The following is a 15659-nucleotide window of genomic DNA, read 5'->3' as shown; positions in this document are numbered from 1 at the left end:
TAGTTGGATTTAGCGCTTTCATTTTTAATAAAAACTTCTTCAGAATAACAAACAGACTAAAGCTGACCCTATAAATACATTCACTCTACTTAATTACCATAATGAATTAATGACATCACAATACAATTAAAGCTGCAATACTCAAATTTTATACAAAACCAGACTAATTTGTTTGTGTCTTTTGGCTTTTCCCAGTTAGGGGTCGCCACAGCAGAACTCCGGTCCGCTAATGATTGGTAGTGGATTTTTATGTACCGGGTTACCAGCCCTGATGCACAACCTTCAATGAAGGCACGCCCCATTCATGTATGCCTCCACACAGAAGACGCTCTAGCTGAGAATCGAATGGGACAATGTCTTGCTATGAGGCGACAACGCTACCGCAGCACCACCACTGCAGTCAAACCAGACTAATACTAACTACAAATTACATCCTGATAATGTTATCAAAAATAAATTATATAAAACCTTCTGCTTTTAATCTAAGAATAGAACTGATGGATGTGTTACTATTTAAACCTGGTTTTTGTGTTGCATTGGTTCTTAGCTGCCACCTAAGTTCCTTAACTTCCAGATAATCATTAAGAGGTCCACCTCTATCACCTAATGTTACCTGTTCAATAACAGAGAATTTGAAACTATGTCCTTCATGATTTTTAATATGGGAAGCCAAAACGTTCTTAATGTCTTGTTTTTTAATATCATAGTAATGTTGATATACCCTACTTCTAAGGGCATTGATAGTCTTCCCAATATAAAAACAAGGACATTGGGTGCACTTAGCTAAATAAACAACCACCTTACTGCTACAAGAAAATGTATTTTTATATATAAATTTCCCATAATTTGGAATGTAAATTTCACTCCCTTCAGTTATATATTGACATTGTAGACAAAACCCACATTTGTACATTCCCTTACTGCCAAAATAAACTTCCTGGGATCTCTCTATCATGTTTTTAAAGGTCGTATTTTTTTATAAACTATATTAGGCACCATTCCCACTGTATCTAAGTATTCTTTACTAGTAGTAAATATATTCCAGTTATGTTGTATTATTTGTCTGATACCTGCATATTGTTTATTATATTTAAAAATAGCAGCTCTACTATAGGTTTTGGACATAATTCTACTACCCCCTTCATAGGAAGTATCCATACCTCTACCTAACAATGGGAAAAAATGTCCATTTTCTCTCTTATTCACTACTTCCTGTAGTATATTCTGCACAAATTCTAAGGGATAACCCCTCTTTGTTAACATATCTGTAAGAATGTGAATTTGGTCTAAAAAATCACGACTGTTTGACACTATTCTTGCTAATCTAACACCCTGCCCTTTTACCAATGACTTCTTTTGGTGTACAGGATGGAAACTACTAAAATGCAATAGTGTATTGGAATATGTAGGTTTCCTAAAATGGCGGTCTCAAAACATTTGTCCAAGTTGTTTTTACTAATAGTAATATCCAAATAGTCTATTCTGTCATATGAAATGGTATGTGAAAATTCATGGAAATCTGTACTTCCCTTAATAAATAATAAAAATTCTTTAAGTACATCCTCGCTGTTGTTCCATAGGATTATTATGTCGTCCAAATAACGCCCATAATAGTTCCAATATTTTGCGAAAGGACTGGTAAATATAAATTCCATTTCCCAAAAAGCTAAAACAATACTGGCAAAAATAGGGGCACAAATAGCCCCCATATCCACTCCCTTACATTGTTTAAATAGTTGTTCTTCAAAAACAATAATGTTAGTGTCTAAAATTAACTCCATAAGGCTCCTAATAGTAAGGATACGGTCATGTGCCAAATTAGTGTGTTGACAAAGAAATAAATAAAACCATTCAATACCAGTACTATGTGGAATTAAAGAAAACAAATCTTTTACGTCTATTGTCACAAAAATCAGACCTTCACTATACATATTCCTATTGATCTTCCTTAGTAGATCCCATGAGTCTTTCACTATCCAATTACAGTTGGAAAGAATATTCTTAAGTTGTAAATCTATGAATTTGGCAATAAAATATGTTTTTGATGTTTTTGCATCAACTATTGGTCTAAGGGAGCGGTTGGCTAAATCTTTATGTAGTTTAGGTATGCCAAAAATTGTAGGGATTTTCAGATATTTCACTTCCATGAAAGACTGTTCGTCTAAAGTAATGTGTCTATTTAAAAGAAGTTCTTCTAGCAATATGTCAACTTTTCTGTATAGAATGTTCTTCTCATTCAAACTAATCTGACAATACGTCTCAGAGTGAAGAATACCAAACATCCTATTAATATAAGAATTTTTATTCATAATAGCCAACCCACCCCCTTTATCTGGTTTCATAATTCTTATATCACTATTATTACATAAATTCTGTACTAATTCCACCTCATGTGTACTTAAGTTGTTTTCTACTTGCATTGAGCCATCCTTAACTTTAAACATCTTCCTATCATCATGTTCACACATGTTCTCGAATGTTTGAACCACAGGATAAAGGGAGGGGGGGGTAAATAAGCTTGTTTTTTTTATATACATTTATGTTGTTCCCGTTATCAACTCCTTCTTTAAAGCAAAATTGGAAATTCAATGTTCTTGTATACAGCTTCAAGTCAATTAAGACATCATCTAACACAGCATTTTTACTTGAAACAAAGGACAAACCTTTGTCAAATACATCAGCAATATCATTATTAAAAATAGTATCACTGTAATTGTAAATCTTAAAATCATAATTTTTGTTACAAATAATCTGAACAGAGGCAGTATCCAAACTACTGTTAAGAAACACATCAATTTCATATTCTAATACATTTTCCCCCTCCCCCTGTGATTGTAATTGTAGTGCCTCATTCCCCCTCTCTGATTCTACAGTCGTTCAGACCTCCTCAGAGGGGGGAATTCTAAAGGGTCAAAATTAATCTCCCCATCAGCATCTAATTGATAGTTATCACCTTCCATGTCATTATCTAACCTATTGACATGGCTATTGTTTAATTTGGATTGACTTATGGGGGGGGGGGGCGGATATGCTCTCTGTTGAGCATAGTCCCTTTCATCTCTTCTAAGTTTCCCCTCTTTTTTATACTTCATATCAGTAATACATTGATCAACACTCCTAAAAATGTTTTCATATTGTAACTTTTTAAATTCATTAGTAAATCTGACTGTATACTATGGTTAACACTTTTAAATTTATCAGACAAGATTACCATTTTCCTGCCGTTGTCTTTAATAAGACAATCCAAAAGTTCACAGCCATGTCTATTAAATAGCTGAATTAGTTCCAAGTGTAGTTCGGAATCTTTCACTAATCCTGTTGGGTAACGTCATAACCGAAGTCCTTTTGGGATTTGCTCCCTCCGTTTACACTCACGGAGGTAGGTGTTCTCTAACTGCAACTTACGGTAGTCCAAACTGAATGTCTCAAATTGAATTAACTGTTGATTTAAAGAACATTTAGTGTCTTTACTGTTCAATGGCGCAGACTGCCACTTGTGATCAACATCAAGCCACTGGCTAAGAGACCTCCTTTCATTGCCGGAAGTGTTACTCCTCGATGTGCCCAGATTGGGGGAAGTCCACTCCTCATCTCTGTGGTAGAACTCATTGGATAATAACGTTGAGACGGTGTAATGCCTAGTCTACGTGACATATTGATTCCGAAACTTAACTTGAACATGCATATTTTATCATGTTACTAAAAAAATATATATAATCCCCAAACCAAGTTTCATATCAATGAAGAACAGTGAAACATTGTTTTATGAGTGATCCCAAGTAACATAGCAATTTCAAATGAACCATGAATACACAAAAAGTGGTCGAGCCACTTGATATAAAAACTTACACATACTGTTGTTTAGTTTTATGTGACTGCAATTTTTGAAGATTTATCATATCTTTGAATTTATGCATGCAGTGGAAGAATACTAGAAGTCATTTTATTGTATCCTATCCACACAAGGACACCTAGGAGGTTTAAATTACCTGACTCAATATCTTGACCAACCGATGGTCTTCTGCTCAATGCCACTACTGCTTCCTGTCCACCTGAGTGGGCATTGGGTAGTAAGTAAAAGAAGAAATGCAGATAATAAGTGGATGATGGCTCTAACTAACCAGAAGTACAGTACTATACTCCAGTATCTAGAACACAGTTATACTTTCAGACAGATCATTTACCACTTCTGCACAACTCGTTGAAATCCAAAGATTCATCAAATTTATAAATGAATGAAAATGGAAAAGTAATAATTTCACAATTTTCCATTTAGTCAAATTACTAAATTATTTTTTAGAAATGTCATGCAGTCTTAGGTTTATTTTACATAAAGTTTATTTCCCTTCATATAGCAACTACAAAATGATGATTCAAGTTGTCAAGATAAGTAAAGGTAAAAACAGACATCAACACTATCCTTTTGTAATTCAAAGATGAAGTATGCAGCTAAAGTGAGCATGTAAAATGTCTACAGTTATTCAAAATGCTTCATAATGATGAAATTAATGTACTATATACGAAAAACTCTTATACTGAAATAGTTCTCTACATGCAGATTTAGTGGTTACGTTTGTGCATTAATTTTTTTTATTTCTGCATTTAGATATATATTTCAGTAAAATGTATGACAGCTTGTGTCTGTGTTTTATTATTCTGTATCAATGCATGTCAGTTACACACCAAATTATTTGGAATTCAACACAAAGACAGATACACTCACTAAGAGTGCATAGCCGCATCTTAGCTAGCATTCTATAATATCAGCATAAAAGCAGATGAAAAACATTTTAATTCATTATTTTCAGTAAAATATGGAGTTCAAATCAACTGAAGCCAACCTTACTGTTTAGGCTACTGGCTGATATAACGACTGTCCTGTTTAATTTGCACATGCATCTGTTAGTGTATTATTCTTTCAGGCACCATCTTCATCAAGTATAAGCTCAAACTCATCCATTTCTTTGCCAAATACATTTAAATTTAATTAGGAAAAAGACCTTCTGTCTGAATTAATAGCATATGTAAGTGTGTAATTATGACCTCATTCACCTTTCCAGGACACACCGAACATCATTCGAAATCTTTATTACAAGTTCATTAAGACTTAAATAAGTTTCCAAAGATAAGAGGAAAGAAACCCCCCTCTCTCAAGAATATCATCATTTGCTATTAATGTGGAACTGAAAAACCCAGGATATGAATTGATAAATAAACGATTTCTTATATGGACTGACTAAAGCAAACTATTTCTGTGTTTTCTCAGTTCTGAACTTAACAAAAATTATTTAAAAGGCACCACTGTGCCTCTGTAAGCCCAGTAAGGAAGGATCTTTACAACTGCTGAGTACTCCTGCTCAAAATCAGACAGACACACAGATGCACACACACAGACACACACTCACACATGAGATATTTGAACCCATGTACAAATAAGTGTATATTTTAATGTATGCATGCATAATTAACAGATGCATGGACAAACAGGCATCTATCATAACAAAATAAGAAGATAGAAAGAAAGGTGAGGGGATGCAGTATTTAAATATGACAAAAGGAAAGCAAAAAATCTTCTTCTATATATGTACTATTCATAGGTTCATAGGTGTGTACTAGGCTAATGGCCCTGGAGCCTTTACAAGCCTAGCCCATAGAAGTGTCCTGACAATGTGCTGCCTGATGTTAGTTCCCAGTGCCTCTAACAAGTAGAGCCACTGGAGTGATCCCCGGGGTGAACTTTCTATTTCCCATCAACTCATCAAGATTTCTCTTGAAGAGGGACAGAGAAGTGCTCTGCTTGACATGCATGGGAAGTCGATTCCAGAGCATGGGCAGTCTCTGAGTGAGGAACCTGTCCCTCCATCATGTTCTGTTGATTGTGGTAATAGGTTGAGGTCTCTGGAGTGTGTGGTGTGGATGGACTGAGATTTCTTTAGATGTAGCATTTCTAACAGAGCTGGGTCAGACATGTCTTTCTATGTCAAGCAAAGATCGCCTATAAGTAGATGATATGAGACAGAGAATAGTTGGAGTCTTTTGAGTCTGTCCATGTAGGACATGTGTTTAATGCCTAGAATCCTCTTCATGAGGTACTTCTGTGTCCTCTTCAGCTGTTGCAGGTGTCTAGTGAGGTACATGCCAAATGGGGCATTGTACTCAATGATTGGTCTAATGAGGGAAGAGTAGAGAGAGATGATGATCTCTTGCTTCCTGGATGCAAAACCCGTGCTAATGAGATGTGCCACATAAAGAACATTCTGACCACAGTGGCAATGTGGTGGTGAAAGGAGAGGTGTCTGTCAACCGGAATCCCCCAGATCTCTTATAATGCCTTCAGTGCTCAGTGGGCTCCCATCGATGTGGTAATTAGTGGGAACTGAGTTTTTACCAAAGGGGATGACGACACATTTTTTGGCATTAAGCTTAAGGCCATAGTTTCGACACCAGTCATTGGTCTCATTGAGGACTTTCTGCAGGATGTCTGCATCACTTGGGGAGTTAATAATAGCTCCCAGCTTGCAGTTGTCTGTGAACTAGGTCAGCCAGAGTCCATTTGCGTTGGACTGGACTTCCAAGAAGTAGATGCCGAACAGGAAAAGACCCAGGACTGATCCCTGTGGGACTCTACTTGTGACTGGTCAGCAGTCTGACTTGGAGTCGACTACTTTCACACTGTGTGTTCTATCTGTGAGCCAATTTGCAACCCACTTAGTGAATTAGGGGTTGATACCTAGTTTGGTGAGTTTATCAATAATTCGCAAGTAAGGAATGGTATCAAACGCCTTGGCCAAATTGAGGTAGGCTGTATACACTGCCTTACCTTCATCCACACCCCTGGTGACTGACTCAAAGAAGGCAACCAGGTTGAGCAGACATGATCTCTCTTTCACAAAGCCAAATTGCTTGGGGTCTAGAGTTTGGAGATTTCCTATATCTTTGTTAATCAGGTCCATGATGATGCATTCCATAGTTTTACATATCAGACTCGTCAGGCTAATGGGGTGATAATTCCCAGGGTCTGTAGTTGCTTCCCCTTTATGGAGAGGGATGACTGTAGTAGTGTGCCATTCCATGGGCACAAAGCCTGAGGTGAGGCTGTAACTGAACAGGGCACACAGATGTGATGCCAGCTCACTTTGTAGTTCATGTAGAACACAGCCAGGGATATTATTGTTTCCCATGGAAGCTGTATTCTTGGCCTTGGACAATGCAGCTTTAACCTGTGCTGCAGTAATGCTGGGTGCCTGGCATTCTTCTGATACTGTGATTGATCCTTTAGGGGGGAGAGTGGGGGTAAAGTTTGCACTGAATCTGTTGGCCAGTATGTTGGCAATATCTGTTGGCTCAATATAGGACATACCATTGTGCAGTAACTCAGAGCAAATCTGGGTATTGCCATGGAGGCTCTTGATATAACTATAGAGGCTTTGTGATTGTTTTTAGTGTCTGCTGCAATTCTGCCTTCATAGCTGGCTTTAGAGGATTTGATGAGGGATCTCAACTTTTTGTTGAGGCTAATAAGGGAGTTTTTCCAGTCTTGGGACTTTACCTTTTTCTGCAACAGTTTCTTCCTTCTGCTGTAAAGTTTAGTAATGGCAGGGGACCACCAGATTGGCTTCCTTTTTTTTGGAGGAGAGTGTCTTGGCTCTGTTGGGTATGGCTAGTTCCATGCATTTATGTACATGTTCGTACAGTGCATTGGTGTATGATTCGAAAGTCATGCAGCTATTTTCCATTTACATGGGTGCCGTGAAGTTAGCCACTTCCTTTTTAGAAGCCCAAAGTTAGCTTTGGAGAACTTTTTCAAGGTGGCTACCTTTGAGGGGTTGTGGGTAAGATGTGGAGTTCCATGGTGATTAGTTTATGGTCAGATCTGACCAGGGAGGGATTGAGTATTGGCATAGAGCAACAGTTGCCCATGTTAGTAATAATCACGTCAAGGATATTACTTCCTCTAGTGGGGGTCAGAATGAGCTGGTCCAGGGCATTAGAATTAATGAATTCAAGGAAGTGCTGGGCCAGTGTATTGGTGCTTGAGTAGTCCTCCCATTTGATGGAGGGGTTGTTAAAGTCTCCTAGTATGAGAGTGTTGGGTTGGACCGTAATAGATTCCAGGGTGCTTAAGAACATGGATTGAGAGTCTAGGGACATGGTTGGTGACCTATAGCTATGACCTGGATCACCATCTTACCCAATGTTAGTTGCATCTGAAGTATCTCAGATGTGTTATGCTGGGCTACTACTCTGGAGGTGTGCATATCCTTTATGAATATGGAGACACCACTGCCTTTGGAGCTACAGTCCATGTTTTAGGGCCAGAAGGTGTGGAATGAGTTATAGCCTGGTAGCACAGGAGTGCTTTCTGCTGCTTTAAACCAGGTCTCCATTACAGCACAAATGTCAATGTTCTCCATTCTGAGGAGTGCTTTGAGTGAGTGCATCTTGAGATTTAGACTTCTAGCGTTGAGCAGCATGACCCTCAGATTGCATTTATTTATAGCTGTTATGGTGGTAATTTGGTCTGGAACACCACCTAAAAAAGGCACTATAGGGGTGGCAAGAGCCTTAGCCAGTACCTGGAAACCCAGGGGTGACAGATGCATTCCATCTCTGGCAAAGCATCAAGGTCTGTCAGTCACATTGTCCCAAGCAGACAGATACTGGATCCCCTTAGAATAACACCAGAAACATAGCCAATTGTTGAAGTCAATCATTTTTTGTTTGTACTGTGCTATCATTCTGGATGATGGTAGGATACTGCTCAGGGCTAGGTTCATACTTGATGGACCACATAATCCAAGAGCTCCACCATGTCTCTTTTCATGTAGTCCAGGGAGGTGAATCTCAGGTCATTCACATGCACATGGACAATGACAGAGTCATACTTGTACTTGTTGTGGAGTGACCTGAGTGCGTGTGTTATGTATTGGATTCTGGTATCTGACAGACAGCTGACTGTTACCTTCTCCTTGTTCAACCTAGTGAGTGGGACATCTGTGTGCCTCACTATTGAGTCACCTATGATTAGTGTATTGGGCAAGGTGTTTAGCCTTAGGAGCTTAGGTTGAGGGGCACACTGTGGAGGTGAGCTATGTTTCCTGTGGTTTGTGCTGTGTTGTGGTGGTCGAGAGTGTTCCTGTCTTGGAGGTCTCTGCTGTTTGAGTAAATTTCTATTGAGAGCCTCCACAAAGGTGGGTGTGTGGTTTGTGTTTTTATGTGAAAGATGTGATGGTGGGTGTTCTGGAGGGCTATGTGTTCCATGTGGTGTGGTGCAGGTGTTGCCCCTCTTGACTAACTATTCCGTTCTTGGCTGGAGAGTGCATAGCTTCGAATTTGGTGATAAAAGTGCATCTCTCACAAGTCTGAGTGTTGGGAGGTAAGAGGAGAGGGTTGTCTGTGCACATGAGGCAGTTGCTACACTGCTTCAGAATGCCCAAGTGCACCAGGTTAATATATGAAAGCACAGGGAACTGCCCTTTAATCATGCCAGGAGGAGTGGTCATAACTACTAAGTACTGGAGCTATTTCCATAAAGAACAACTTGTGCTGATGGCACTTAGGTGTGCTATAATAATTGCTACAAAAACGTATTCATCTGCTTTGTCTACTGTGATAATTTATTTTCATACAACTGCCTCAAATGAAAGATGGGTATTATGTAAACTAATTCTGCACTGTTTTTTTATAACTCATAAGGGATTTTTAAATAGGTATTCCACAAACAGATATGAATGCATCACTGCTTAGTAAGACCTCGGTAATAGCTCTACTTGAATAAATGCAAGGTCCAATTTTATATTCATCTTTGCATTCCATCAAACTGAAACCAACTCTCAGGGGACATACAGAAAATAACATTTTGACCATACATTTAGCTCCTGTTATTACTCTTTCAATGAAATATAGCAGATCCATACCAATATTGATAAATGTATTTATCGATGTCATGCTAGTACACAGCAGCAATGTAAAGGAGACATTTTGATTTGTTTTTATAAAGAATGTTTAAGCACAGTCCTTCACAATGTACCTTTGCTACAACAATTTCTTTAGTTTTCAACATTTTTGAAAGAGTTTCTTAAGCAATAGTGATGAGCAGTTGTCAAATAACAGAAAAACAAACTTCTAAAAATTATGTGACTATAGCATTTTTCTTATGTTTATAGTTTAACAAGATATGACAATAAATAAAGTTTGATAATATAAATTACTACATCTGGCAAAACAATATTAACTTGTTTAATGGCACTCTTTTTAAGAAATATTTGGCACCAGAATGGCAGGAAGATTAAAACAATCCCACAGTCAAGTAGTATCTCAATAAAGAACAGTAACAGATATTTTAAGAGTGACTTCAAATTACACGGTAATCTCAATTGAGACATGAAGTCACTAGCGGTGGTAGATCCACCTGATAATAGAAATGTATATATACTGTTGGTTATTTAATCTGAAAGCATATTTATGAAAATTTATCATAGCTTTGAATTTTTGTATGCAGCGGTAGAACACAGTTTTGGTAGAAGGAATTTTATTGTACCCATAACCACGGTTTACCTTTACAAAGCCAAATCACAGTGGTGCTGATTGCTCATATGAGCGAATAGTAACCATGAAAATGAAAACAGAGACAGTTGTAAATGTTCGAAAATCAGCCATTCGAAAAGCAGATTCACTGATTTTCGAACATTAATGTCGAAAAAAAATCTACTGAAATGTAAAGCAGGGAGGTTGCGCCCCCTCCCCCTTTAACATTCTAACTCCGATTTTGCACTACAGTAGGAAAAAGGGACCATTTTCCGATCCCCATTACAGTGCAATCCGCTCCAAAATGTTGAATGTGCAATGAACGAATGTCACTGTGCATTTGCTTATTGCACATTCAAACCTTTTTCCATTTGGCGTTTGCAAACTTTCCAAACTGCCTTTCGGACAATTGCTGTTCGCACGTGTGCAATATGCACACATGAAGGTAAACCCCTCATCACAGAATGACACAAATGAGGTTTAACTTACTTGATTTAATACCTTGACCAACTGAAGTTCTTCTGCTTGATGCCTCTACTGCTTCCAGTCCTCCTGAGTGGGCATTAGATACTAAGCAAAAAGAAGACGTTTAGGTGATCAGAATATGGTGCTGCAAATTTGGCAGAAAAATATGATTAAACTTCCATACCCAGGCAGAATTTTTTTTCCTTGGTATATGATGTAATTTGTTCTTCATATACACAAGGATGCAAGAAATATAACATGATAATGACATGTACTTCTTCTCCATCAAAAGTGAGGACGTTACACACTGTATAAAAAAGCTGTCAGCATATCTGAAATAAAATACCTGTTCGGTCTGCAGTTGTTTACAAAAAATGATCAAATCATAACATCGTACTTTGTCCAGAAAACAACAACAGTCAAATTTACTTCCCATTATGCGCAAAGGGAAAAGTTGCTTTCTTAGCACTACTTTACCTAATAAATAATATTATTAAAAAAATTCTGACTCAAATAATAAAGACTTATTTAATGGTCAGAGTTAAGAAAGAGTGAAGATGCTGCACTTTAGTAACTATTCAAAATTCTTAAAATATTCCTTATGTCAGTATCTATGCAAGTAACATATTCACTGCCTTATATTCTCCACACACACACACACACACACACACACACACACACACACACACACACACACACACACACACACACACACACACACACACACACACACACACACACACACACACACACACACACACACACGCACACACACACACACACACACACACACACACACACACACACACACACCTCAAACAATGATCATAAATACCCAATTTCAGATCTAAAAAATTTGTTAAACTGGCTTATTTCATGGAAAAGTGCAATTTAATGCAAGGTAAAAAATCTATGTCTAGCATACAAGGCACTGTCAGACCCCACCCTGATGGAGCTCCTGCATATCCATAAAACAAACAGCACCAGACTTACCTTTTCCAAAGACTTAAACCTTGCCTGTGATATAAATAGGACCTGCTGGACAGACAGGTATTATCGCAGAGACTACCCCATCTCTGGAACAGGCTCCACATCCATGTGAAGTAGAGTTCCTAACCTCCCTGGACTACATGAAAAGAGACATAGAGGAGCTCCTCCTTGGACTACATGAAAAGAGACATAGAGGAGCTCTCTGAGCATGTAGCCCAGGCCGGTATGACACTGACCTTGAGTAGCATCTTACCCTCACCAAGAATGATGCCACAATATGAAGACAAGATGATCAATTTCAACAATTGGCTTAAGTATTGGTGTCATTCAAAGGGGATCCAATGCCTGTCAGCCTGGGATGACATGCTCGACAAGCCACGATGCTTCGCTAGGGACGGCTTGCACCTATCACCCCTGGGCTTTCGGATATTGGCAAAGTCTCTTGCTACCCCCATAGTGCCTTTTTTTAGGCAAGGCTCAAAAGACAAACCCACCTCCATAGATATCACAAGGGATAAGAAACTAAGAGTAGTGCTACTCAATGCCAGAAGTCTAAACCTCAAGATGCATGCACTCGAAACGCTCCTTAGCATGGAGAACATCAATATCTGTGCAGTAACAGAAACCTGGTTCAAGGCTCCCGAGAGCACCCCAGCACTACCAGGTTATACCTCATACCATGCTTTTTGGCCCCAAAACTTGGACTGAACCACAAAAGGAGGGGGAGTATCAATATTAGTCAAAGATACCCACACCTCCAGGTTGGTGGCACAGCACGAAGCATCAGAGACTATCCATGTGCAACTAACAGTGGGTAAAACTACCTTCCAGTTTATAGCCTGCTACAGACCACCCTCCCAAACCCAGGAACTCCACTCGGCCTTCCTGAGAACACTGGAAAATATGAAGGTCTCTCCAAACACCATTATATTGGGCGACTTCAACTACCCAAACATAGACTGGGAGCATTACTCTAGCTCCAACAACCTAGCCCAAAGGTTCCTAGAATTTATAAACTCAAATGCTATGGAACAACTTGTTACCACTCCCACAAGAGGGGAAAACATACTGGACCTGATCATCACCAACATGGGGACTCTATGCTCCAGACCAGAAGTGTATCCCTCACTGGTAAGATCAGACCATAAACTAATCTCACTGGATATTCACATCCCGACCCACCCCCTGTCCAGAAAACCACAGTGAAAAACTTCTCTAAAGCAAATTTCACACTCTTCAAAACTGAGGTGGAATCCTTCAAAGCCCCCGGGCCTGTGGAAAATATGGCCCAGACCATAGAATCCTTTATAAACGCATTCTATGAACACCTTCAGGAATGCATGGATCATGCAATCCCAAATAAAACCAAGACCCAATTCTCCAAAGGCAGACGTTCTGTCTGGTGGACCCCAGCCATAAACAAACTATACAACAGAAGGAGGAAGCTACTACATGATAGAGCAAAATCCCAAAAAGGGAAGGCATCTCTGATCAGTATTAGCAAAAAACTACGGGCACTCATAAAATCGTCTAAGGCCAGCTTCGAGAGAAAAATTGCACAGGACACTAAGGATAATCACAAGGCTTTCTTTAGTTATGTTAGGAACCTGGGTGGGAATTCCCAGATATGCTCAGAATTAGTCCAAAATGACAAAAAATACACCAAACCCACAGAAATTGCCAACATCCTAGCTGACAGGTTCAGCCAAACTTCTCCCCCCCTCCCCACCAAAAGGGCAAATATCTATCCCAGCAGAGTGCTGCCCCCCTGACATCTCAGATGCTCAGGTAAGAGCCGCCCTCTCCAAAGCAAAAAACACAGCATCAATGGGACCAGATGGTGTCCTGGGCTGCATCCTACATGAACTCCAAGAAGAGCTAAACCCAAACATAAAACTACTGTTCAATCTCAGCCTTACTACAGGATATGTACCCAAAGAGTGGCGTACAGCAACGGTGGTCCCTCTCCACAAAGGTGGTGCCTCAACGGATCCTGGAAACTATTGCCCCATAAGCCTGACTAGCTTGGTCTGCAAAGCTATGGAAAGGATCATCATGGACCTTATAAATAAAGATATTGGGGACCTACAGACACTGGATCCTACCCAGTTCAGCTTTGTTAAGGGCAGATCCTGCCTCTTAAACCTGGTCGATTTCTTTGAAACAGTCACCAAGGCGAGGGGAAGGTGGTCCACACAGCCTACCTGGACTTCGCAAAAGCCTTCGATACAATACCCCACTCGGGCATTATAGATAAGCTCACCAGCTTAAATATAAACCCCTATGTCACTAGATGGGTTGCAAACTGGCTCAAGGACAGAACCCACACGGTTAGAATTGCTGGAGCCATGTCAGACTCTAAACCAGTTACAAGTGGCGTCCCACAAGGCTCAGTCCTGGGACCTCTCTTGTTCAGTATATATTTCTCAGAGGTACAGGCCAACACGGAAGGACTGTGGCTGACCAAGTTTGCAGATGACTGCAAACTGGGCACCATAATCGACTCTCCAGCTGACACAAGCATCCTCCAAAAGGGCCTCGTAGAAACAGACAACTGGTGCCAGAGCCATGGCCTCAAGCTAAATGCCAAAACGTGTATAGTCATCCCCTTTGGCAAAAACAAAGTGCCCACAAATTACCACATAAGTGGTAATCCATTAAGTATGGAAGAAGTAATTAGGGACCTGGGGACCCAAGTTGATAGCAAACTCTCATTTGACAACCACGTGGCCAAAGTGGTTAAAAAACATTTTATATAGCCCACCTAATCATGAAGGGATTCACATTTAGATCAGGGGAGGTCATCGTGCCTCTTTACTCATCCCTCATCAGGCCCATAATTGAGTACAATGCCCCTTTTGGGATGTACCTTACCAGACACCTGCAGCAACTGGAAAGACCCCAAAAGTACCTTACCAAGTGGATCAAAGGGCTCAAACAGATGCCATATGCTGCCCGGTTAAAGAAACTCCAGCTCTACTCAGTGGCATACCGCCTGCTCAGAGGCAATCTGTGCCTGACGTATAAAGCCATGTCCAACCCGGAATTAATGGACATGCTGCACCTCAGAAAATCCAAATCCCATCGAGCTACGCGCTTGAGAGACTCAAACCTTAGCACTGAAATAAATAGGACATGCTGGAGGGACAGATTCATAACCCAGTGGCTCCCTTCACTCTGGAATAAAATCCCAGTCCAGGTTAGGCAGAGTCCCTCATTGACTCTCTTCAAGAGGAATCTTGATGAGTGGATGGGAGATCGTAGGTTTACCCTGGGTATCACTTCTGTGTCACTGTTAGACAGAGGCACAGTATACTAACCTCGAAAAAGGGCATAGCAAAATTAATTTAAAATGGGTGGCAAAAGCCAAACACACTCTGGCTAGGCTTATAAATGCCCTAGGGCAGATAGCCTAGTATGAACCTATGAACCTATGAACCCAATTCAAGTGTAACTTGAACAACTGGATGGGGAACAAGAAATTCATCCCAGGTATAACTCTTATATCTCTTATGGTCAGAAGCAGCTTATAAATGTTTCATCTCCTAGGCCCCTGTTTGTAAATGTTTCATCTCCCAAGCCCCTGCTTACACTTATCAGTGGTACCAGAACTTGTCAGAGATTTGAAAAGTATGGTTAGGCTTAAAAAGGCCCTTGTGGTCACCTATGAACCTCAC

At 39.8% G+C, this 15659-nt stretch overlaps 1 protein-coding gene across 42 annotated transcripts in view; it reads right to left on the bottom strand.

Annotated features, from left to right (window-relative positions):
- Window positions 1–15659, bottom strand: part of LOC122791684 (mucin-2-like) — a 732148-nt gene that overhangs the window by 415695 nt on the left and 300794 nt on the right. For all 42 annotated transcript variants that reach the window (XM_044059549.1, XM_044059571.1, XM_044059534.1 and 39 more), the window contains one exon: window positions 11017–11097. In XM_044059549.1, the coding sequence (XP_043915484.1) occupies window positions 11017–11097 (81 nt within the window). The remainder of the gene's footprint in view (window positions 1–11016; window positions 11098–15659) is intronic.

The sequence above is a fragment of the Protopterus annectens genome, chromosome 17.part0, assembly GCF_019279795.1.
Source record: "Protopterus annectens isolate FY-2018-M chromosome 17.part0, PAN1.0, whole genome shotgun sequence".
Taxonomy (NCBI): domain Eukaryota; kingdom Metazoa; phylum Chordata; order Ceratodontiformes; family Protopteridae; genus Protopterus; species Protopterus annectens.
This window is presented reverse-complemented; position numbering and strand designations above follow the sequence as displayed.